Source organism: Astyanax mexicanus, chromosome 8, assembly GCF_023375975.1.
Source record: "Astyanax mexicanus isolate ESR-SI-001 chromosome 8, AstMex3_surface, whole genome shotgun sequence".
Taxonomy (NCBI): domain Eukaryota; kingdom Metazoa; phylum Chordata; class Actinopteri; order Characiformes; family Acestrorhamphidae; genus Astyanax; species Astyanax mexicanus.
Window position 1 is genome coordinate 57,393,698 of NC_064415.1, and position 25,704 is coordinate 57,419,401.

The 25,704-nt window shown below is 39.8% G+C and overlaps 1 protein-coding gene across 9 annotated transcripts in view; it reads left to right on the forward strand.

Moving 5' to 3' along the window:
* The window catches only part of kmt2cb (lysine (K)-specific methyltransferase 2Cb), an 88,042-nt gene that overhangs the window by 25,055 nt on the left and 37,283 nt on the right, over nt 1–25,704 (forward strand). For 6 of the 9 annotated variants that reach the window (XM_049482017.1, XM_049482018.1, XM_049482020.1 and 3 more), the window contains exons 8-26: nt 93–255; nt 945–1,116; nt 1,482–1,596; nt 2,526–2,701; nt 3,713–4,008; nt 9,163–9,249; nt 9,922–10,955; nt 13,005–13,124; nt 17,750–17,866; nt 18,547–18,654; nt 18,764–18,868; nt 19,337–19,518; nt 20,278–20,442; nt 20,555–20,664; nt 22,002–22,085; nt 22,186–22,398; nt 22,948–23,073; nt 24,020–24,139; nt 24,683–24,825. In XM_049482017.1, coding sequence (XP_049337974.1) covers nt 93–255; nt 945–1,116; nt 1,482–1,596; nt 2,526–2,701; nt 3,713–4,008; nt 9,163–9,249; nt 9,922–10,955; nt 13,005–13,124; nt 17,750–17,866; nt 18,547–18,654; nt 18,764–18,868; nt 19,337–19,518; nt 20,278–20,442; nt 20,555–20,664; nt 22,002–22,085; nt 22,186–22,398; nt 22,948–23,073; nt 24,020–24,139; nt 24,683–24,825 — 3,636 coding nt within the window. The remainder of the gene's footprint in view (nt 1–92; nt 256–944; nt 1,117–1,481; nt 1,597–2,525; nt 2,702–3,712; nt 4,009–9,162; nt 9,250–9,921; nt 10,956–13,004; nt 13,125–17,749; nt 17,867–18,546; nt 18,655–18,763; nt 18,869–19,336; nt 19,519–20,277; nt 20,443–20,554; nt 20,665–22,001; nt 22,086–22,185; nt 22,399–22,947; nt 23,074–24,019; nt 24,140–24,682; nt 24,826–25,704) is intronic. The other 3 variants (XM_049482019.1, XM_049482025.1, XM_049482023.1) reach the window with 1 other exon arrangement.

The window sequence follows — 25,704 nt, forward strand, 5'->3', positions numbered from 1 at the left end:
TAAGTGTAACAAGATTTAATTCCAAGTAATTTTGGAGCAAGTCTCCAAGATTTTACTACTAATTTTGTGTATTTATTTCTCCCCTCATGCAGCATTGTGCATATTGTAAGCGCCTTGGAGCATCCATCAAGTGCTGTGAGGAGGGCTGTGGCCGCTCGTACCATTACCCGTGTGCGGGGGGTGCTGGAACCTTCCAGGATTTCAGGAAGCTCTCTGTCCTCTGCACCGAACACGTCCACCTGGCCCTCAGCAAATGTGAGAGAACACTTCAACTGCATTTTTCTCCACTCGACCCTTCAGCTCCTTTATTAAGTGATGATTACTCATGATTTGTGCGATCAGTCTCTCAGAAAATTAGAATATTTTATTATAAGACCAATTGGTACTTCTGGCATTGTGCCAAGTCCTGCTGGAAAATGAAATCCGCTTCTCCATAAAAGTTGTCAGCAGTGCTGTAAGATTTGTGTGAAAACAAAACTGCACTGACTTTAGACTTGATAATAAAACACAGTGGATCAACACCAGCAGATGACAGACATGACTCTTCATTTCATTTGTAAATCAAGGGAGCAGAGTCTGGAGGAAGAGTGGAGAAACACACAGTCCAAACTGCACAATTCTCTCTGCTGACAACTTTTTTGGAGATGTGGATTTCATTTTCCAGCAGGACTTGGCACACTGCTCACACTGAACCAAAAGTACCAATTAGTCTTATATAATAATCAGATATTTTGAGACTCTGATTTTTGGGTTTTCATTGGCTGTAAACCATAATCATCAACAATAAAAAATAAAGGCTTAAAATAGATCACTCTTTTGTAATATAAACACATAAATGAGCGGTTGTCCCAGTAGTTTTGCCCGTATAGTGTATTTAGGACTATTCTGAAGCTGTGTTCTCGACTGCTCTCCATCTCAACACCTCTGATTTCTCTGCTCCGCAGCTGCTGAGGAGGCGAACTGTGTGCTGTGCGACAGGGCGGGGGACCTGCTGGACCAGCTGTTCTGCACGAGCTGTGGACTGCATTACCACGGCCTGTGTCTCGACATCAGCGTGAGCCCTCTGATTAGAGCCGGCTGGCAGTGCCCTGAGTGCAAAGTCTGTCAGACATGCAAGTAAGTAAGAGTATAATAAATAATATATAAAAATATACATTAAAGTTACTGCAGTACTGAACAGCAAATCAGTTTAAAACAAAAACGTCTTTATTATATTTTATAGTATCATTGCTTTCAGCAATAAGCTCATATCGTTTCGCAGTTGAATATTCAATATGTTCAATATTTTGCAACAAAAAATAAATCAAACTTTATTACATTTTAGAAGCATACTATCAGTTTTTAATGACTAGTTTACAAGTATTACAAGATTAATGTCACATTGGTCAATTTCATTCATATTAAGTTTAAAACTTCACTAGTAGAAAGCTGTATTCAGAAGCTATTTTTCCTCTGACCATTTTTCCCCTTTTCTTTCTCAGAAACCCTGGAGAGGACACGAAGATGCTGGTGTGCGACATGTGTGATAAAGGCTATCACACCTTCTGTCTGCAGCCTGTGATGGACTCCATCCCCACTAATGGCTGGAGGTGTAAGGTAGGATTATTTTTTATTTTTCTTCCAGCTTAAACCCAAATCAAAGCACACACAACTCCTTAGCCTAATATTGATCTTCTTTTGTCTAGCATAGTTTTAAAATTTGTGGTTAAATAGTATGAAGAAGAGAAAAAAGTGCTCCGGTGATTCGGTATAACTCCGCTTTAGTCCGGTGGAGGAGTGGACAGAGAGAAACGATAGGATTTCGTCTCTTGCTCGTGAATATTTATACATGCAAACATATCACCTCTGATTGGCTAACAGCACTGCAACACCAGGAGGCACAAAAAAGACCGACAACAGTTGAAAATGTTTAAAAATAAAGACATTTTTACACTAATAACAGTCTTTGCAATTTCATATGTTACTTTACTTCAACAAGTGTAATAATGCGGAACCTGCTAGGTGCAGTTCAGCCTAGTCTTAGAGTCTCTGTAAAACGCAAAATCTCCGGAGATCCTATTTACACCTATACTTTCTTACACACAGAGGTGGGTAGTCCAGGTCCAGAAACACAGCGTGAACTGTTCTAAACATCTAAACACCTATCTATCTCTAATGTACTTGGCTGGTGGTGTTTTTCCTCCATAGACTAATTCTAACCATTTGTTTCTTAGCTCTGAATTACTGGGTAAATCATAACACTGATGTGTTATTCGCACAAACAACACAGGAATGAACTGCATGCTGTTAGTTATCTCCTATTTGAAAAGACTGCGTCGCTGCCCGGCTTTAGCTCTGCCTGTGGGCGGTCCCAAGCCGAGGTGGGCGGGGCCATGAATACTTATTCGCAGGTTGACACAGACACGGTCACGGTTACTAGCTGCTGCAGACAATGGAGGCTAAGGAAGAGTTTCATGTTCATGTGCAGCATCATAAACAACTATTTCACAAAGAACAAGAAAAAGAGTATTTGTTCTCTGTTACAGAACTGCCGGGTGTGTGTTCAGTGCGGCACGAGGAGCAGCGGCCAGTGGCACCACAACAGTCTGCTGTGTGAAAACTGCGCCGGCCAGCCGGGTCCAGCCCAGCTCTGCCCCCTGTGCACCATCAGCCTCGACCCTGAAATCCACAAAGACCTGCTGTCCTGCCAGCACTGCAAAAGGTAAAACACACACACACACACACACACACACTCTCTCTTAGATGCTGATTGGGTTTAGTGTTTGGCCGCCCACTGTTCTCTCAGTAGAGTGGAGGCTTTGGAAGTGCTTCCATGGATGTTTTTCCTAATTATCTCCACTGGGACTCAAACATCCTCGTCTGAAATGTATATTGTAATTTTTATTGTAATATTATTTTTTCTTTGTTGTGCTGTTGCTACTGATGTGTGAAATGATCTCGAGGCTCACAATGATAGTAATTAGCTGACATTTTTACTAATTGCTTATAATTTTTTAAACATTATTTTACAAGCGCTATTGTTATGTTGTGACACATATAAATATATATCTCCTCCTAAGACTTGGACTTTTGCTTGGTGTGCAAAAAGTATAAAAAATAATCTTTGTCTTTGTTATTTTTGCAAAAAACTATGTCCTCATATGGGGACATTAGTTTATTTTAACATTTAAGGGATGACGAGCATAAAATGAAATGAGAATTTTTTACCTGGCCCGTGTTTCTGCCTGGATTGGCTGTAGAAACTTTTGACTGGTATTTCTGCCACCTTGATTCCAATACGTTAAGTGTCAACATAAAAATATATATCATGGTGTAGAGAAGCAGAAAACTAATGTCCACATATGAGGACGCAGGGTCTCAAGAGAGTGTGTGTGTATATTATATGAATCCGATTAGTACTTGTGGCAGTGTGGGCAGTGTGCCAAGTCCTGCTGGAAAATGAAATCCACATCTCCATAAAAGTTGTTAAGGGACAACTTATAAGGTATAAGAAATAAACTTTTAAAATAGATCCCTCTGTGTGTAATACATCTATATAATATGTGAATTACTGAAATAAAGCACTTTTCATTGATATTCAATTTTTTTTACATAAAATTAAAACAAAAATACATAAAATTAATGTAAAATACATTTTATAAACAGTTACTGCTTATTTATTTTGTTTATTTGCGCATTCACATACTTTCCTCCGTTCCCTTCGGTTCTCCAGGTGGTTCCATCTGGAGTGTGAGCGGCAGGTGGAAGGTCATGTGGAGGTCCAGGCTGGAGAGGATTACGTCTGTTCAGTGTGTAAACATGCTGGCTTTGAGCCAGGCCCGGTGCCCATGGACGTGGAGCCGCTGCAGGAGGAGGTGGAAACACACATGGAGGTGGAGGACCACGAGCCGCCGGCTCCATCAGACGCCTCCGAGTCAGAGTCCGCTCAGGTTCAGAACACCCAATCAGAGCAGACCTCCAGTCAGCGGCTGCAGGAGGGGCTGGAGCCTGCAGAGACGACACAGTCTGGTAAGATCTTCTGAAGGAAGATGCTTTATTGGTTAGAGCTGCTGGTTTATTGATGGTTCTTTTGTAGTTCTTTAGTGGTCTTGGTCTTAGGATTCTCTGCAGCTCCTTTCTGTGTTCTGGGTTTGTAATGATATTCTTAAATACCGGATTATAAGACGTACTATCAATAAACATATTTTCTAGTCTATTTTCTGGTTGGATTATAAGGCGCACTATAAATAAACGTATTTTCTGGTTTATTTTCTGATCGAATTATACGGCGCACTATCAATAAACGCTAGTCTATTTTCTGGTTGGATTATTAGGCACAATATCAATAAACATATTTTCTGGTCTATTTTCTGGTTGGATTATTAGCCACAATATCAATAAACGTATTTTCCGGTCTATTTTCTGGTCAGATTATTAGGCGCACTATCAATAAACGTATTTTCTGGTTGAATTATTAGCCACAATATCAATAAACATATTTTCTAGTCTATTTTCTGGTTGAATTATAAGGCACACTATCAATAAATGTATTTTCTGGTTTATTTTTTGGTCGGATTATAAGGCGCACTGTCAATAAATGTCCTACAATGAGGAACCCTGAGTGTTATGTTAAGCCAGGATGATATTAGGTAGCGGTTTGTCCCACGTAGCTTGTTTTAACACTATAAACACGCTACAGACTCAGATATACTTGCATCTGAATGGCGAAAGAGCTAGCGCTTAGCATGGTTAGCTGCTAATGCTGTTCCAGCAGTGCTAGCCGGGGTTAGCAGCAGGCTACATTAGGCTAAAATACTTACCTCTGGATGGCCAAAGATCTAGCGCTTTGTGCAGTTAGCAGCTAATGCTAATACTGCTGGAGAACTAAACTGAAACTCCTGTATAACTCTGTACTTCATCAGAGTGTCTTTACTGCTCCCACCAGATTATAAGATGCACTGTTGATTTTTGGGAAAGTTAAAGGATTTTAAGTGCAGCTTATAGTGCAAAAAATATGGTAATTATTCGCTGCATTTACTGTTTTTACTGGTTCCACTGTTTTAACTAAATACTGTTGAGTTGAGTTTGTGCCCATTTGAGCTGAGCTGAGGTTCTCGGGTCTCGTCCTCTAACTGCCTCCACCCCAAGAATCAGTTCAGACTTTGGTGCATTTAAAGTTAAAGTTTACAGCCCGACATTGTTTACTGAGCCATAATCATTTAATGAATATGGAGATTAGTGCTGTAGGTGCTCAGGGGTCAGTGAACTGTCTCACTCTCAGCTGGTTACTCAGCTCTATGAGCTGGAGAGGATGGGGGATTTGCATTTTCTGCTTTTTTAGTCTGGTAGAGAAGTTTTTAATCATGCTCAGACATTCATGGACACTGATTGGAGAGAAGATGGAGACAGAGTTTGTCACGAAAAACTATCGTTACCCCGCCCACAATTTCTTTTATTTGGAATTTAAGAGAAATGTTTTGTTTTGTTTTGTTTTTCAACATAAACCTGTAAATAGCCAAATCTGAGAAACTGATTCAGAAACTGATGTGTTCTCTTCATATTTTGCAGAGCTGTAGATAGATACACACCCAAAACCCATCAAATCTGTTTTTCATTATTCTTTTTCTTGACTTTTTGGAAGCTTTTGAAGGGCAACAACCCACATCCCATATACCCACCAGTACTGAATATGAAGTGGGAATTCTCCTTTGTGTTTTTGGTTTAATATTCCTTGACTCTCCCGTCTGATACGCTGCTTTAGAGCGCAGTATTCCTCCTCGGCGTGGGCAGGTGGATGCACCTGGGTGTTAAGTGATCTGTCGCCGTGATTATCAGCAGAGAGCGACTCCTTTTGACTGAATCTAGGGAGGGATTGAGCCGGGAGAATTTCAAATATCCAGCCAGCCTTTTGTGACTCATAATAAGCCTTATGTGGCTTCCAGACTGAGTGGAGCGTGGAAGTTCATCTCTAATGAACTGCTGTCTTCACCTGCCTTAATGTCGGCTCTCTCTCTGTGTGTGAAGTTTCCAGCCTGTTTGTAGTGCGGCATGAAGGTGCGGTCTCCGGCGTTTGGAGAGGGACCAAAGCAGAGGCGACATGCTCTTTTTCTTTGCCATCCCTCACTTCACAATGATCATACAGCTACCGCCGACTCCTTGTGTTCAGGGAGCCAGATGGTGCCACATTATGAGCGGACTAAAGCGGGGTTCCTCTCTTTGTTTCTCCGCTGTGATGGAAGCAGCATGAAAGCAGCGTGATGGCCGTCGTTTCCTCCAGGGGGAAGTCAGTGATTTGTTAAGGATGAGAGGCGTCCACCAATCCCAGCTTGGGCTGGAAATACATCCAGGGCCAGTGCCAGATACCTCCTGATATGAGACAGATCAGGAGAATCTCTCGCTATCCTTAATAAACTCCTGAAGACAGAGCTCTTCAAAGAGCTCTTACTCTCCTAACACCTCTAACTAACTACCTTCTACTACCAGATCAGGAGAATCTCTCGCTATCTTTAATAACCTCCTGAAGACAGAGCTCTTCAAAGAGCTCTTACTCTCCTAACACCTCTAACTAACTACCTTCTACTACCAGATCAGGAGAATCTCTCACTATCTTTAATAAACTCCTGAAGACAGAGCTCTTCAAAGAGCACTTACTCTCCTAACACCTCTAACACACTAACTACTTCTAACCTCATTTCCTTCTTCCCTCCTTCACTTCTCTATCCCATTATTTTTCCCTTTGACCTCCTTTAAGCCCTGTCTAAACACATTTTTACCTTTAACTTCTATTACTTTTGTACTTCACTATTGTCGCTATAAGTCACTTTGGACAAAAGCATCTGCCAAATGTAATGTAATGTAATATTTCACAGTTCTGCTTCATTGGCACTTCATTTCCACACGCTATCCTACAGATCTTATTTATGCATTTTACTCCAGTACTGCCTTGTGATCCTTGCATTGAGAATAGCCTCTGGAACAGTCGGCGAGTGGCCGCACACTCTGGCCTCGTGGGAGTGAGTTTCCCCTCAAGCTTTTAACAACATAATTCATATCAGTGCACATTTCCAGACAGAGGTTAGAGCCCTGGCCTCAGTTCACTCTAAAAACAAGGCGGATGGACTCTGGCAGGGCTGAATGTGATGAGAGTATCTGACGTTCAGTATGAATAGGTAATCATATTAACATTTGTGAGCCTAGAAGGAGAATCAGGCAAGGTATGGGTTATGTTTAGCCCTGGTTTTTTGAAAGCCATCAGATAGCTTCATATAGGCTGGTTGTTGAGACTCTGTGTTTGCTTTAAAGCTTCATCCTGTTAGCGGATCTTAAATCAGCCAAGACTCGCCGTCAGGGTCCAGTCCAGTCTTTACTTCGAAAGACGACCCATTGCCCATTGCACTGCCTGCCCTCTCTCTTTCTCTCTCCCTCTGTTTCTTTCCCTCCTTCAATCTCTCTTTCTCTCAGGAGAACTCTGAGAACTTGCTATGAAAGAGCATTCGGCCTTGCAGTCTGCCTTCTTTTATAGATTGCACACAGGCTTCAAAAAACTCAGCCGAGCGTCCGCTGCAGATACAATGCAAGGACTGCGTAACGCTGAGTAACCGGAGTCATATTGGTGTAAAATTCTTAGTTTTTTTTCTCTCCCGCCTCCGTCCACATTAATATCTGGCTTTCCGTCATGTTTTGATCTCTCTTACCATCATTAGATTGACAACATTATAAGAATTATTTAATTATTTTTAGAAAGACAAACAAAGGGACTCCGGGTGATCCAGCGGATTAAAGCCCTGCCACTATGATCAGGAGATCATCCGTTCGAATCCCAGTCATGCAGCTTGCCATCAACTGCCGGAGCCCCGAGAGAGCACAATCGGCCTTGCTCTCTCTGTGTGGGTACAGTACAGTAGATGGCGCTCTTCTCTTTCCCCTCATCACTCCTAAGGTGATGTGGATCAGCACAAGGCTGCGTCTGTGAGCTGATGTATCAGAACCGAGTCGCATCAGCAGCAGTTACTTCACATGTATTGGAGGAGGCGTGCGCTAGTCTTCACTTTCCTGGTGTGTTGGGGCATCACTAGTGAATGGGGGATTCCTAATGAGTGGGTTGGGTAATTGGCTGCGTAAATTGGGGAGAAAATGGGATAAAAATTTAAAAAAAGGAAAAAAAAAAAAGACAAACGAAACTCTTAATGGAAAAACAAGGTTTAAGGTTTAGTGTCTCCTTTAAATTCCCAAATGCCCAAACCTTATAGGTTGCCTTCTTAAAAAATAAATCCTCTAACCAAACAGTAGTGGTGTTTCTCTTAAGCAGACCAACTCCCAAATTTTAATCATCAATATTATGGTTATTGTTCTCTAATAAACAGCGTATTATGAAAGCATCTGAGAGAATCATCATCAGAGTCTTGTGTGTTGCCCCTGTTTAAACAGAGCAACATCTGAATCAGACTTTTCCCCCTCTGTTTGCTTTGTTACGTAACCCCTGTGTGACACAGACAAAGAAATCTGCGGTCTAATTACTTTATGAGGCGCTAAGCTAATATCAGCGGCACTGTGCTAATATTTAGTCCTGAAATCCTGTGTGAGCTTTTTTACAGCTGATTATATGAACCTGGAGGAGCGTGAGCTTTATTTGATGTCTGCCAGTAACTGACCCAATAATAGAACAACAACAATGTGTTTATAAGGTGTTTGTGTAGGAAATTGTCGCTGCTGGGTTGTGTTGATCACGAGGGACATTTATCAGCAATTTATCTGCATTTTTATCTGAAGTTTGAGCATCCTAAAGCAAAACAGAGGCGCAGAAGTTAATATATATACAATAGAGAAAGAGTGAAGACGTTTTTTTTTTTTTTTTTTTTTTTTTTTAAATATGCACAGATAAAAAGACTATAATATAATATAATATAATTCATCAGCTGTGCGCCTGCAGGGCTGCATATGATTTACTTTGTTGTACGACCTAATCTAGTTTCCGCTCTCTCTCTCGCTGCTTTATCTTCTCCTAATGCAGACATTAGATATTACACTTTACCTCAGCCTCTTGTTTTCAAACCTTCAAAACTGTGCCAATTTCTGAACGCACTAATCATTTCCACTTGTGCTTGTTTTATATTTTATATATTTATGTAAGAAGAGGCTGTGTTCTTGCCTTGACTCTGTATTTTTTTTTTTCTTATCTTTTAGAAGAAGGCACTAAAACAAGCAGTGAAAAAGTGCAAGAAGTGGTTTGTGAAGCTCCACCACAAGGACCCACGGATGAAGAAAGTACAGGTACTTTCTATCTTGTTATTCTCAGTTAGAGTTTGAGTTGAAATTGACCAAAATATCTGAAAATGACATTTAATCCTGCAGATTGAAGGGATGGGATTAAAGATGTGTAGTGGGGACATTCCTAAAGGTTCTTTAATACCTATAATACCTTTAATACCAGTAACTCCTCATGGATTTGTATTTACAAGACTGAAAAAACAATAAAGAAAATGTTAAAAACGTAACGAAAACAGAATTAACTCAACTTAACGCCTCAAAAAACCCTCTAATTTTCCCCCGAAAAAAGTCAGTGCCCTATCTCTTTTGGCGGTTCAGAGGTGAGAATTATCGGGCTAGCACTGCTGGAACAGCATTACCATTGCCTGCTAGCAGTTATCCGCTAATATTTAGTGCTTCATTGGAAATCTGGAAATCTAAGCTCTTTACTTAGTTCTGTTTCTCACTAAAATTGCATAAAATGCGTCTTATGTATAAAAATAGACCATAGACCAGAAAATAGACTTATTTTGTTATTGTACCTTTATAATCTGCTTTGCCTTATAGTACGAAAAAACAGTAATGAATTAATAGGCTGTTTGGATCTGAAAAATACTGAAAAATCAATAAAGAAAATGTTAAAAAACGAAACGAAAACAGACATGACTGACAATATTTTTCTATTCTTATCTTCAGCCACCCAGCCTCACCAGGACCTAAAGCCAGGCAGTAGTCCAGAAACTCCTCTGCAAAATCCAGATGGACCCCCTGAACCAGCCATTAAAGCAGAACTGCCCCAGGAGACTCCGTCACCGATTAACCCGGGCGAATCAGCTTCTCTCCAAGAGGACGAACACAAACCGAGTCTAGAGGAGCAGAAGTCCATCCAGTCACCTACCAAAGAGCTCCCAGCTTCAGCCTCTGAACCATCAGTGGATTTGAAGATGGAAGTATCGTCCTCTGAAGCTCCAGAAGCTTCCATGGAGCCTGAATCAAGTTCTGCTAAACCTGTGCCAAAGGTGGAAAAGGAGCAACATGACGGAGCCACTCCAGTCCTCGCTGTAGAAAAGCCAGGTCAGAAAGATGATGAGATTTTAACTGAGGGCCTCACAGCGGAGCAGCTTCAGAGAGACACTGAGAACATCACACTCGAGCAGAGTAAGAGCCCAGCTGAGGAGAACCAGCAGCAGCAGCAGCCTGAGGGAGCTGTGGACGTCCTTAAGGTAGAACATCATCCTGCAGGAGCCCCTGAGGGCCTCAAGGTGGAGAAGTGTAAAAGTGAAAGAACCCCAGAAAAGCTCATAATGGAGCAGCCTAAGAAACCTACGGAGGTCCTCACGGTGGAGCAGCATCAGAAAACCACTCAGAGCCTCACGGTGGAGCTGCACAAGAGAGTCACTGAAAGTCTCAAAGTGGAGGAATGTGGAGGAGCCTTTGCAGGTCTTTCGGAGGAAATGGACATTAGCACGGACGGTGAGCGTAGCTTGGCAAAGCTGAGCTCGCTAGTGGAAGAGAGGACCTCACTAAAGCCATTGCCAATAATTAGGCAGCCGGAGAGCTTGCCCTCCTCTGGCCAGCCTACAATCAGCCCCCAAAGCCACTCTGGAGCAGGAGAAACCCACATCAACGTGCCTTCAACAACATTTATACCGTTCACACCTAAGATCGGCATGGGCAAACCTGCCATCACCAAGAGGAAGTTCTCACCTGGGAGGCCAAGGGTGAAGCAGGTAGGACCCAAGCTTTTGCTGGATTACAGTATAAGAGATAAGAATAAAAATAGCGTTTGTGCTGTTGGAAGTTCTCACCATGTTCTTGCGATGTTTTTGAGATAGGCCTAAATGGTGGCTGGGTTAATGATAAAGATAAGAAAAGCTTTTCTGAGGTCCTCAAAGATTTTTCTTAGCAGATTCTAGTAGAGAAAGTGCTAAAAAAGTGTCCAAACTTAGTTTCTGAGCAGGTATTCCTGCTGGTATCACTTATACTTATATTTACACTGATGCTTTAGATATGCCATCAGGTTCTGAAGATTCTCATACATGTTAAGATCTTCAGTTTCAGTTCATCATCCCTCTATCTGCGTTTATGCTTATTGTTTCATCTCTTATATTCGCTCATAGGATAAATCTGAATCCAGTTTAATATGCTTTGAGAGGGGCACTGGATGATGTATGGGTTTAGGGGTGGGGCAGGAGGGAGAACTGATTGGCTGAGCTGCAGCAGCAACAGTGTGCCTCTGATTGCAATGAGATGACGCAGATGGTTGGGCGTCAGCAGGGAAGCGGTATTATTGATTGATAGATTAATTGATTGATCGTTCTGCATATTGTGATGTGTCTGCGTACTAAAGTACGCAGAAACATCATTCTTGCCTATAGCACAGTTGAACCTGAGAGGGCGCTGTAGAGGCAGAAATTACAGTAATAAAAGTGTTTTTTAAAGGTTAGGAAATGTTTAAATATTTTAAGCAGGACTGGTGTGTTTTATTACTTCAAATTAACACATTTCAGCGGTTAATGAAAAAAAATATGGTTTAGTGGTTCTTTTAAAGAACTGCATCCTCTGGCTGATTAACTGTGAAAAGTTTCAGGGCCTGTGTAAAGTGTTGGTTGTTGATATAAACATTATGTAGTGATTCTCTAATTCTCCTGGTTTCCACCAGTTTGATTACTTGACTTACTTGTACAATAATTTGATGAATGTGTGTTGAAGGGAGGTTTGAGCCCTTTGTCATTTTGCCTTTTGCATCTTACCAAGGTTTTGTTGGCTGCTGCTACTGAAATCACCAGAACAATCAACTACAGCTCTGGAAAAAGTAAAAGAACAATTAAATTAAGAGTTTCCTTGATTTTACCAAATTGAAAACCTCTGGAATATAATCAAGAGGAAGATGGATGATCACAAACCATCAAACCACCAAACTGAACTGCTTGAATTTTTGCATCAGAAGTAAAGCAGCATAAAGTTATCCAAAAGCAGTGTGTAAGACTGGTGGAGGAGAACATGATGCCAAGATGTAAAAAAAAAGAAAAAAAAAGTGTGATTAAAAAAACAGGGTTATTCCACCAAATAGATTTCTGATATTTGAACTCTTAAAACTTGTTTAGAAATATTAACTTGTTTTTTTTCTTTTGCATTATTTGAGCCATTTCTCATTTTCTGTAAATAAATACTCTAAATGAGAATATTTTTTGTGGAATTTGGGAGAAATGTTGTCTGTAGTTTATAGAATAAAAAAACAATGTTCATTTTACTCAAACATAAACCTATAAATAGCAAAATCAGAGAAACTGATTCAGAAACTGAAGTGCTCTCTTCATTTTTTTTTTTTCCAGAGCTGTATGTTTTTGTGGTGACCGAGGTCACTGAGGTTGTCACAAGTTCACAAGTTTAGTGAGAAGTTTAGAGAGTTTTCCTCTTCTTGTTTGTGGTGATGCTGATCAGCCGAGTCTGCAGGTTTCATACGTCGTCAGTGTCTTGGCTGATTGACTGCATGTGGGACAGGAATATATAAAAAACCAAACGTTAATTTTAATAGCTTAGAGCGACGCGTCTATCATTCTCAGCCGAGCTTCATCTGTGTGCGTTTTGTGTGCATTAACTTCAGCTCTCTGTTAACCATGGTTTTCTGTGTGTGCATGAATCTGTATGCCTTTCTTTAATGGCTTTTCTTTTAAGTTGTTGCATGTTGTTGTCGCCCATACCCTTCCTCCCTCTCTCTCTCTCTCTCTCTCTCTCTCTTTCTCTCTCTCTCTCTCTCTAACCCACCCCTCCCTCAGGGAGTATGGAGCACCTCTTCTAGACTGAGCTCCACTTCCTGGTCCGCGGCCCAGGGTGAGGGTTGGGACGCCCCAAAGAGCAGGCAGTTCCCCAGTCCATCTGCATGGAGCATCCGTGTGGTAACTACATCTAAACTCCTCTCTCAGACTCTATGAGAGTCCACCTGAATAGCTATGAACCTCAGAGAGTAGCTGAATGTTTGTTTGTTTTATGGCGCAAATCAAAATGTTTTTTACGTCGGTAAATCTATTCCTCTCAGCTGTTTAAAAGAGGGTTACCCACCCTCTTCAATCTGTGTGGGTAGGATAGCCCTCCTTCAGCCCAACTACCATTGATAAAGTGACTTTATTTCAGTAATTCAGTTCAGAATGTGAAATTCATATATATTATATAGATGTATTACACACAGAGTGATCTATTTTAATTGTTTATTTCTTTTAGTGTTGATGATTATGACTTACAGCCAATAAAAAAAAAAAAAAAAAAATTATAAAAAAAATATAATATTATGTGTAAGACCAATTTGTACTTTTGGCAGAGTGTGGAAAGTGTTCCAAGTCATGCTGGAAAATGAAATCCACAAGTTGTCAGCAGAGGAAAGCTGTAAGATATGAAGTGCTGTAAAAAACTGCACTGACTTTAGACTTGATAACAAAACACAGTGGATCAACACCAGCAGATGACAGACATGACTCTCTAAACCATTTGTAAATCAAGGGAGCAGAGTCTGGAGGAAGCTGCTTGATTTGATTTATGGAGATGGATTTATGGATTTCATTTTCCAGCAGGACTTGGCACACTGCCCACACTAGCCAAACGTCTTTGATTAAGCCCTAATCATAATTAACAACAATAAAAAAAATATTTATATAACGCTTAAAATGATCACTCTTTGTGTTTTACACAACTATATAAAATCTATGATGTGATTTTCATATTTTTTATCAGAATTACTGAAATAAAAGAAACGTTTTAATGATTTTTTGAGATGCACCTGTAGTTTTATCAATTAAAAAATATATATTTTGGATTTTTGAAATAAATTATTGCAGGCTGTTAGAAATTTTTAAAGCAAGGGCTAAAATAATAATAATAAGAAGAATCCTGTATCTTAAAATGATGCTCAAGTTAAAAAATCCTAAATAGGTGTTCCCACACTTTCCTCTGGTGCCGTACCTCATTAGCAGCTCTCTGGCCTGGCTTTGGAAGTGGTTGGCACCGTGACTTGGCACTCCGATGTTTGCTGACCTCGACTAACTCAAGCTTAAGCTGATGTGGGGAAATGCTGAGAGATGCACGGCCTGTTCTGGGCTTCGGTCTCGGTGGGGATAATAAATGAGTGGGATCTGGACGTCTCCGCGCAGCGTCGGGCAGATGTGCGGTGCGCGGCGCGGGTCAGAGGTCGCGCAGCAGCCGTGTCGGCTCTGTTAAGGCTCAGCGTGGGTCTGTGGCACCATCTGTTACCGGGCCGTCCGGGCCCAGACCCGGGCATCGGGCCAGACCAGCGCTAACTGCATTATCACCTCTGACTCGCCCATCGCGCAGGATACCACTCCCTCCTGTGATTACACCCTACACTTACACTCTGAACTGGAGAAGAGTGAGGCGGGATGAGAGTGTAGGGCTGCAACTAATGATCATTTTGGTAGTCAACTAATCGGAGGATTATTTTTTTCTCAAATAATCGATTAGTCAATGATCATTTCTGCCGTGTTCTCCATCTCTAAAAACAACAAAAACAGCAGAACATGAGATTTAAAAAAAAAGTGATTAAATATGTAATCTGTTGTGTTTGAGCACTTTTGGAGACACAGATTAAGTTGTGTAGAGTGTAAACTGTGTGAGTGAGCTGTTTATCTATCTCCCCTTACGCTTCTGTCACCAGCACTGTGTGTAATGCAGTACTGTTACAAATTAACGATTAGTCGACAATAAAATTTGTAGTCGACAAATTTAAATGATTAAGTCGATTATATCGACTAATCGTTGCAGCCCTTTTAGAGTGAGAGAGAAACTGGTGTAGTTCTAAGTAATTCAGATTTATATATATAAATATATATATGTGTGTATATATATATACACACATATATATATATATAAATCTGAATTACTTAGAACTACACCAGTTATCCTTTATATATATATATATATATATATATATATATATATATATATATATATATATATATATATATATATATACTGTATATATAGGATATTTGCACTTTTCCTTTTTTTCATGCACACAGCCATCATGTTCAGTGTACCATCGTCAGTGTTTGGGTAGAATTTAATCATATTTGCTTTGCCGAGCTTCTAATTCTGCTGTCTTCAGCTTGTGCATGTTTCTGAGCTTCATTTCCCCCAAGTTTTTCCTTCGGCATATGGAAGACTTAATGGAATTTAAAGGTTTTTGCAAACTTTTGTCTGGCTGTTTTCTGCAGATAGTGTAGATCCTGTTAAATAACTGTAAAGTACTGTATACTAATGTATTTAAAAAAAATTAATATCATTGAAAAGTTACTTTGTTACAGGAAATTCAGTTTAAAATGTAAAACTCATATATTATATAGATGTATTAAACACAGAGTGATCTATTTTAAACATTTATTAAAGTCTTTTACTGTTGATGATTATGAAGCTTACAGCCAATGAAAACCCAAAAATCAGTGTCTCAGAAAACTAGACCAAGTCCTGCTGAAAGAACTTCATGCTTCCCTCTGCTGACAAGTTTTATGGAGATGTAGATTTCATTTTCCAGCAGGACTTGGCACACATGTAATATTCTGACAATATTTTGCCATAGTAACAGTATTATTATTTTTTTTAAATGGTCTTAAAAGTCATGAAATTTGATCTTTAAAAATGTGCAGATACTTTGTAGAGGGAGGTGCAGGGAGGAGTGGCAGAGGAAGGATGAGGGGTGAAGATGGAACGAGTGCGAGTTAGAGAGGAAGGAAGAAAGCTTTGAAAAGCAGAGAGAAAGAGAGAGGGAGTAAGAGAGAGAGAGAGCGCATTTGTAATCCAGCAGTGTTTAGAGAAGGAGGGTAATTCTAGCAGACAGATTTCAGTGTGATGAGCAGGAGGAAACTCACTGACAGCGTAATTGATTTCAAATCACCCCCTAACTTCTCTGCCAGAGTCCTGTCCTCAGCCCCACTCCACTGTTTCACTGTTTTATATTGTCATTTAGAGCATTTATTTGCAGAAACTGAGAAATGACTGAAATAAATAAAAAGATGCAGAGCTTTCAGACCTCAAATAATGCAAAGAAAACAAGTTCATATTCATAAAGTTTTAAGAGTTCAGACATTTTTGGTGGAATAACCCAGTTTTTTTTCATGCATCTTGGCATGTTCTCCTCCTCCACCAGTCTTACACACTGCTTTTGGATAACTTTATGCTCAACACTCTTGGTGCAAAAACTCAAGCAGTCAGTGATCATCTATCTTCCACTTGATTATATTCCAGAGGTTTTCAATTTGGTAAAATCCAAAACTCTCTTATTTTTTTTCCAGAGCTCTGTATATATATATTTAAAAACACACAGGAATTGAAACCTCTGTGCATCGCTTCCTTTTCACACTCACACTGCCCTCAGCACGAGCCAGGTTAGCTCAGCGCTGAGTCATGTGTTTGCTGAGTAACGTTGGACGTAGCTGCAGTAGTTGAGGAGTTTCGGTGGGTAACCGCACGCTTTAACAGAGTTTCATTTCAGCCGGAAAGTGACTGAAGAGAGAACAGTTCCTGCATCGTCTCTTCATCATCATAGTCTTGTTTTTGTTTCGTTTCGTTTTGTTTTTTTTAACCAGTATCATTATAAATCATGCCATGTCACCACAGACACTTGCAGACAGCTGGACTGTGGTCTGGAGTTAAGCTTCTACTCTTCTACTCTTCAGCCTCAGGGTTTATTGATACCAGTTATTATAAATACTGTATACAGCATTATGTGCATCTTTAACATTATAAAAACATGTCCACGGGTAGAGGTTGGACAGTACTGTGTGTTTAACTGATTTATTCAGACTCAAATTGATAGATGTGATAAAAAAATAAAGTGTATAATAATACTACTACTATTACCAGTGTTGATATGTATTGATATCTTGGATTTTTAAATTGGTGTTGGGAAGGCTATTCCAACTTTTCATATTCTTAAAAATTTCATACTTGGAACTAGAAAATTCCAACCTTCCAACTCATAGAATTCTGTGTTAGTCCCTGTCTGGTAAACTGACCCTGAATTAAAAAGTTAACCTGAAAAAGGTTCAAAATCTGCTCTAAATTTAAGTGGTGAAGTCAAATCTCCAGATGAAAAATATCACATGCAGACTTTAGACTCCAAACTTTTTCTTTTAGGGCGTTTTCACACCAGCACCATCTATTTGGTTCGGTTAAATTGGACTCGTGTGTACTCTTAGTGCGGTTTGATTGAGTAGGTAAGAAAACAGTAATCGCACTTCTTATCGAGACCAGATCACATTCGTTCTCACTACAAGTGATCCGGTCTCGATCTGGATGGCTGCTGCTCCATGCTGTTCACACACTGAGCACAGTCTGTGCAGCGTTCACTGCTCGCACAACATCTACGTCTTATGGAAAACCCTGTGTTTCAAAGCACAACGACACATTTTCAGAGTTCTGTATTAAAGCAGCTTCACACTGCACAGATATGAAGATATACACGCTGGAAAACTCTGGAATCTTCTCACTATATTTACTTACTTTTTATCTCCTGCAGGGCCGTGGGTCGGGCTTTCCTGGGCGAAGGAGGCCCAGAGGGGCGGGGCTTACAGGCAGAGGGGGGCGGGGCCGCTCAAGGATCAAGACTGGGGTTAGTCCACTTCCCACCCCAGGGGTAAGTACCTCAACAATATATGCATTTATATTTCTTGCATTTATACTGTATTTTAAAGTTAAACAAATGCACCTGAATCCAATGAATCCAAAATTCAGAAAAATATTTGGAAAATATTGATTTTAAAATGAAGTTCAGGAAAGAGACAATTTTATGATTTTATTTATTATATTTTCTGTTAATATATATATATATATATATATATATATATATATATATATATATATATATATATATATATATATTTATCTCTCCCCAAACCCATTGCTTTTAACCTATAATCTTATTTAGAAAACTTGTAGAAACTATATTTGTGTTTTTTTTTTTAAATACAAATTGTCATTGGTAAAACTGCCTATATTATTTTGTGTTCAATTTTTGCCTTTTTGTACTTTATTTTTGTATGTAAAGCATCTTTGAGAATTTTGTAAAGCGCTATATAAATAAAATGTATTATTATTATTGTTATTATTACAATTATAATTTTCAATAACATTCCTTATCAAACATGAAAGCTTTTTAAATGTAATGCTTGAATGGAAATCCTTAAGATTTATTGGTGTAATTTGTCAGGCAGACAATTGGAAAAAAAATCCTGGCCTGTTTAGGGGTTAATTTAAGTTATTTTTTAAAACCTGTAAACGTGAGCTTTTTATGAACTGTTGTTTGTGTATTTGCAGTTTAACACCATGGAAACGTCGCTGTATCCGTTCAGAGAGGAGGAGGAGAACGCCATGCACAGCACAGTGGTGATCTTCTCCAGCACAGACACTTTCACTCTCAAACAGGTGTGAAAACAGCGCAGGAAGTGCAGACTTCACTCTGTTTGTAGTGTATCACTCTCATCTACAGCTGTCTCACACATGTGTCTCTCTCTCTCTCTCTGTCTCTCTGTAGGATATGTGTGTGGTGTGTGGTAGTTTTGGTCAGGGTGCAGAGGGCAGACTGCTGGCCTGTGCACAGTGTGGACAGTGTTATCACCCCTACTGCGTCAATATTAAGGTAAACCCTGTTCACTGCTATATATGCATTTTATATGAACATTAAAGCAGATTCTGTTATGTTAAGCTTCCTGGTTCGAATCCTGGTCATGCAGCTTGCCATCAGCTGCTGGAGCCCTGAGAGAGCACAATTGACTGGTCTTGCTCTTTCAGGCTGAGTACAGTAGATGGCGCTCTCTCTTTCCCCTCATCACTCCTAGGGTGATGTGGATCAGCACAAAGGCTGCATCTGTGAGCTGATGTATCAGAACCGGGAGAAAATTAGAAATAAAAATGGAAAAATATTGGATTTGTTTGTATTTTAATGTAGTGTAATTCCAAAACTTAAAAAAAAAATTTTATCAGATAGAAAATACACACACACAAACACCCCCTGAATTAAATATTAAGAAACCCTTAAACACATCTACAGTCTGAGAACTTTAATGCTCCCCCAGGTAAACTCACAGTGTGTGTGTGTGTGTTGTAGATCACTAAGGTGGTGCTGAGTAAAGGCTGGAGGTGTTTGGAGTGTACGGTGTGTGAGGCGTGTGGTCAGGCCAGTGACCCCGGCCGTCTCCTCCTGTGTGACGACTGCGACATCAGCTACCACACCTACTGCCTGCAGCCGCCGCTGCAGAACGTCCCCAACGGCAGCTGGAAGTGCAAATGGTAAAACCCTGACGTACAAAACAGCTAAACCCTAGTACACTATTGACTATTGGTCAACCTGTTTTATGGCGTATTTAATTGAAGAAGAAAAAAATAAACAGTCCTGTCATTTATAGGGGTGGGTATCGTTTTAGATTTCTCAATACCCGATACCCAATCGGTAGGTTTTACAAACCTTTTTCTAAATATTAACTTTAATATTAATTTTAAATGTTTAAATTACAAATATTTTTCCTTAAACGTACTGCTGGATGCATTTCAATTTTCAAAAGTTCTTCATAAGAAATATGAGCACTAGATTAAAATAATTAAAATAAAAATGTTAAAATAATGCCTGAGTATGAACATGCCTATTAGAGCCTTAATGATGTGACTAGCTGTAATCTATTGTATATGTTCTTTGTCTATGCGCCCACTGTGCGCTTTCCGCAAACGTGCAGCGTTTACAGCATGCAGTCGTAGACAAAATAATCTTATATTCATGATAAATCAGTGATCCGGATCTTTTTTGCATCCAATTTCCAATCACATGATCAGTTTGGGGACATCCCTATTTACCAGGCCAGGTATTGAATGATAAATAATAGAATTAATAATAAATATTACTATATTTTAGAAGGAGATCTTTGGAGACAGTATATAATGTATTAATTCTATTTATTTTTTTAATATTAGCTTTCATTCAAATGGTTTATATGAGGCTTAAATCTTTACTGAATAAAATATATGTATAAAACTGTTGCTCTTTGCTCCCTGCAGGTGTGTATCCTGCACACAGTGCGGTGCCACGTCTCCAGGTGTGAGGTGCGAGTGGCAGAATAATTACACCCAGTGCGCTCCCTGTGCCAGCCTGGCCACCTGCCCCATCTGCCTACTCGACTACAGCGAGGAAGAGATCATCCTGCAGTGTCGCCAGTGTGACAGGTCAGCATTAGGAGAGTGTGTGTGTGTGTGTGTGTGTGTGTGTGTGTTTAAGCAGTTTAGACGTTGCTGTGATGGTTATATGGTAAACACACACTCCTCCTGTCCTCTGCAGGTGGATGCACGCCTCCTGTCAGGGCTTCCACTCGGAGGAGGAGGTGGAGAAGATTGCAGACAGCAGCTTGGACTGCAGTCTGTGTCAGGGCCACAAGCCTCTCTCTCCAGGTACTTTTTATTTTTTTCCACCACGTCTTTATGTGGTCTTGCACAACAATTTAAATAAAAAAAATTATATAAAAAAAAAAATTAAACTCTGCTCTGTTCATACTGACAGCTCAAATCCAGTTTTACTACATATCTGAATCGAAGTACTGTATTTTCAGACTATAAATCGCACCGGATTATAAGGCACATTATGTGACATTAGTAAGGAACAGGGGTGTCGCCATATTTTCCTAATTCTGTTCTAATTCAGCAGGTCTCACTACTGTTTTTTTTATTTGTTTTAGTAAAGCGCTTCTGTTTATTTATAGTAAGCTTAGATTTCCAGATTTCCACTAAGGCTGGGTTCAGCAGCATTAGCACTAGCCACGGTTAGCACTAGTAAATGTTGCCTGATTGTGCAACACTGAGGACCCCTGAGTGTTTCGGTAAGCCAGGGTGATATAAGCTAGTGTTTCGCTCCATGTAGCTTGTTTTAACACAGTAAACACGCAGACTGTACTCCAATATACTCACCTCTGAACAGCGAAAGAACTAGCGCTTAGCATGATTATCGGATAATGCTAATACTGCTCCAGTCTCAGTGCTGGAGAACTTAACTGAAACTCCTTCATACATAAGGAGCACCGGATTACAAGGCGCACTGGTGATTTTTGGGAAAATAAAAGGATTTTATAGTGCGAAAAAATATGGTAGATCAAAAAAAGAATAAAAACTGATTCCAAAAATGGGCATTATTGGTACAGAAACAGTGACGTCAGAAAGCCATAATTTTCCATAATGTATAAACTAAAAGTATCAAGCAGTATCAAGACTTTGCAAGGTGAAGAACATTATTTTTTAGTTATATCAATTGTTTTTTTAGAGAAAAGAATATTCTTAAGAATACTGAAGAATAAAATTAGACGTAAATTAAAAAAGCCACATTTTTATGGAGATGCGGATTTCATTTTTCAGCAGGACTTCAGCAGGCACAATTGCTCTTATATAATATTCAAATTTTTTGAGACACTAATTTATGGGTTTTCATTAGCTGTAAGCCATAATCAACATCTAAATAATACATGAGTTTCATTTATTTTTTTGAGATGCACCTGTATTTTTGAGAATTTAGCCATAGGTTTTGTTAAATAATATAAAGCAGTAAGATGTGCAGGGGTATTACAGGCCCTGGGTTGAGAAACACTGCTGTAGCTGATTATGATTAACAATTAACAATAGTATAAATTAATTAATGTGACATCTTTATCATTGTTGATGTATACATATAAAAAAAAAAAAACAAATATGAATGTAACTGCGCTCTGACTTTGTTTTACTCTTATTTTTCCTTCCCCCAGCGTTAGGATCCAGCACTAAATCTGATCCAGATATCTATGAGCTCCCTGTCGCCCCACAGATCCTTCCCAAATCTAGAGATCTAGGTAAAGACTCTCCTAATCTCACATAATACAGAAAGAAACTCCCTGCCGTGCTCCTCAGGGCTCTACTTAAAGCCCACTGCCATTTGTTTTGTCTCCACAGACCTGATGAGGACGTACACTCAGGACGGCGTATGTCTCACAGAGTCGGGGCTCTCGCAGCTCCAGAGCCTCGCGAACGCCGCCTCCAGACGCCGGCGGCCCAAACCCAAACTCAAGCTGAAAATCATCAACCAGAACAGCGTGGCTGTGCTGCAGACCCCACCTGACCCCCAGACCGATCTCTCCAGAGATGGAGATCTGGACGACAGCAGAGGTACACACTCATACACACTCCACTCATATCCATCATATCCAACAACCAAATACACAAAGACTTTATTTACAGTCTTTAGCAGACATTGTTACCACTTAAGCTCTGTCCAGACACACTTCTACTCTGTGATAAAACTCATGTATCTGGACTGCAATGACATTTGTGTATCGGTCACATGACATTGAGTTCAGTAGCTCCTCCATTTCCAATCGCTGTTGTGTTTTTTTTAAAGTGAAACTCTGCAGGAAAATCAGCAGGAGCTCCACGCATGAACACATTAACTAGCATCAAATTACTCTGCTCTGGGTGGATAAACACAGTGTTATATACATTTATATCTTATTTATGTTTATGCAAAGTTCACTAATGCTTACAGGCATTTGGCTAGCCTTTGCTTTTCTATGCTTTATATGCTGTTCTGTGATCATATTGTTGGATTATAGAATATAAAGAACATTTTTGAAGCCAAAAGAGGCAGAGAGAGGCCTTATTATATCTTTTCCAGCTTCAGTTTTGCTTCTCTCACTGCAGTATATCTGTGTTTTTCAGCAGAAGGGGAGCTGGTAGATGGCGAGGGCAAGTCCGACTCCAGCCCTGAGAGAGAGACTGCGGCAGACGACGAGTCAAAAGTAGCCGAGGCCTGCAAGAAGAGGAAGAGGAAGCCCTACCGGCCCGGTGAGAGCTCGCGCCTGATTGGAGGAGACAGCTGCAGTGAAGTGTGAAACAGCACAGCAGCATTACCTCTGTATTCCTGCTTAACACTCAGCCTGAGCTCAGCAGACTGTGCTGCTGTAAAAAGAATAGATCATCTGGATGCAGCTCTCGCATTGATTATGATGATTATAACTGTAATATTCTAATATACAGCTCTGTAAAAAAATTAGACCAATTAAAAATGATGAGTTTCTTTGATTTTTTTCAAATTAAAAACCTCTGGAATATAATCAAGAGGAAGATGGACGATCACAAACCATCAAACCACCAAACTGAACTGCTTGAATAATTTTTGCACCAGGAGTAAAGCAGCATAAAGTTATCCAAAAGCAAAAGCAGTGTGTAAGACTGGTGGAGGAGAACATGATGCCAAGATGCATTAAAACTAAAACTGTAAAAAAACTGGGTTATTCCACCAAATATTGATTTCTAAACTCTTAAAACTATCTTTATGAATATGAACTTGTTTTCTTTGCATTATTTGAGGTCTGAAAGCTCTGCATCTTTTTTTTCTTTCTTTCTTTATTTTAGCCATTTCCCATTTTCTGCAAATAAATGCTCTAAATGACAATATAATTTTTATATGGAATTTGGGAGAAATGTTGTCTGTAGTTTATACTCAAATATACTCAAATATATACCTATAAATAGCAAAAACAGAGAAACTGTTGCAGAAACTGAAGTGTTATTTTATTTTTATTTACAGAGCTGTATGTGTATATATAGATATTGATGTTTATTCTCTCTCTTTATTCTCTACAATCTCTGAACGAATCTATAATTCCAATTATAAAAGTATTACAATATACAATACAATACCAACATTACAATATGTCCCAAACCTTAACATCACACAATTCAAGTTAGTTTTCCTGTATAAATAAATCCTACCTTGTCTACCTTGCAGGTATCGGAGGCTTTATGGTCAGGCAGAGGAACCGGACGGCCCCAGGCAAAGCCAAACCTGCTCTGGGCAGGAAAGACTCCACAGGCTCTGTGTCTGAGACTCAGCAGGGAAAGGACGAAGGTGAGCAGGAGCTTAGTTCATTTTTAGTGATGCCTAAAAAACCCTGAGGCTGAGGATCTCTGCAGCGCTCCTGACTGACTGTAGCCTCTGGCCTCAGACTGGAAGGCTGGAGATCTGCCTCAGCTGAAGCAAGCTGGTGCAGACCGGTCACTGCCTGAGGTTTCTGAGGTTCTTTATGAAACATAAGGTTTATCTCATACGTACCAACCCTGAGACGTCCCCCAGTTTCAGAGGCTTTATTTCCACCCTGCTGCTGAATTATAAACTGAATATTTACAGCGAAAAATAAGAAAAAATAAGAATTATGAGGAAAATTATCTGTTCTGAAATCACTTTTTGTGTTTTGTGTACATAAACCTTGTATTTTTTATTATAAGTACAATTCTTAATAAGGTAATCAATGCATTGAGATGTATTAATTAACTTGATGAATTAATTATTTTTTTTCATTGCAGATTTTTTTTTTATATACTATTAAAAGGCAAAAATCTCCCAGCTCATAGTTTTATGTTTAGTGAACGTTTTGCTCGCTTGCTCTAATAGGCTGGGGCGACCCGATGCCCGACACGCCAGTGGACGAGAAACCTCCTGTGACTGAATTCCCTGAAAACCCTGAAGTGAAAGTCCGCAAACGCTACAGGAAGAAGAAAACCAAACTGGAAGAAGCATTTCCTACATATCTGCAGGTACAGCTACAAACCATGGCGAATCCTGTTCATGCAGCTTGCCATCAGCTGCCAGAGCCCTGAGAGAGCACAGTTGGCCTTGCTGTTTCTCTCTGGGTGAGTGTAGAGTAGACAGCGCTCTTTCATCACTCCTAGGGTGATGTGGATCAGCACAAGGCTGCGTCTATGAGCTGATGTATCAGAACCGAGTCGCTGCGCTGCTTTCCTCCGAGTGTTAGCGCTGCTGTGATGCTAATCGGCAATGCTACAGCATCAGCAGCAGTTTAAAAAAAAGTTCAGTCTGACTTCACATGTGTCGGAGGAGGCGTGTGCTTAACAAGGCCTTGAATATGCTGAAATGTGTTTCTGTTGTGAAAAGTTGTGAAACATACCTTTCCTGCTTAACATTTTTCCTAACCTTTAAAAAAAATGCTTTTACTGTGGTAATTTATGCTTCTGCACCGTTACCCGCTAACTGCGCTCCAGTGCTCCAATGCTTTAATGCTCCAACCTTAGTGCTGGAGAAATTTGTAAATCTGAGCTTTCTGTAAATAAACAAAAGCGCTTTATTCACCCAAATAAACAGTTTTTAGGAGAGAAATCTGTGTAGATCTAGCACTCGTTTTACTTTAAAAGAAATGATTTTTTTAAAGAACTACTGTTTTGTTTACTTAGCTTAGCTTTACTTAACTTTAGTTAACCAACCCCAAACCCTGCAGTGGTGAGACCTGCAGAATTAGAAGGAAAACATGACGACACCCCTATTCCTTACTAGTGTCTCATAAAAAGCGCCTTATAATCCGGTGCACCTTATAGTGCAAAAAATGTGCTAAATGCATTGCATTTTATTGCATCACTGAAGGGCTGAATTTCAAATTGAGGGCAGTTTTACACTAAAAA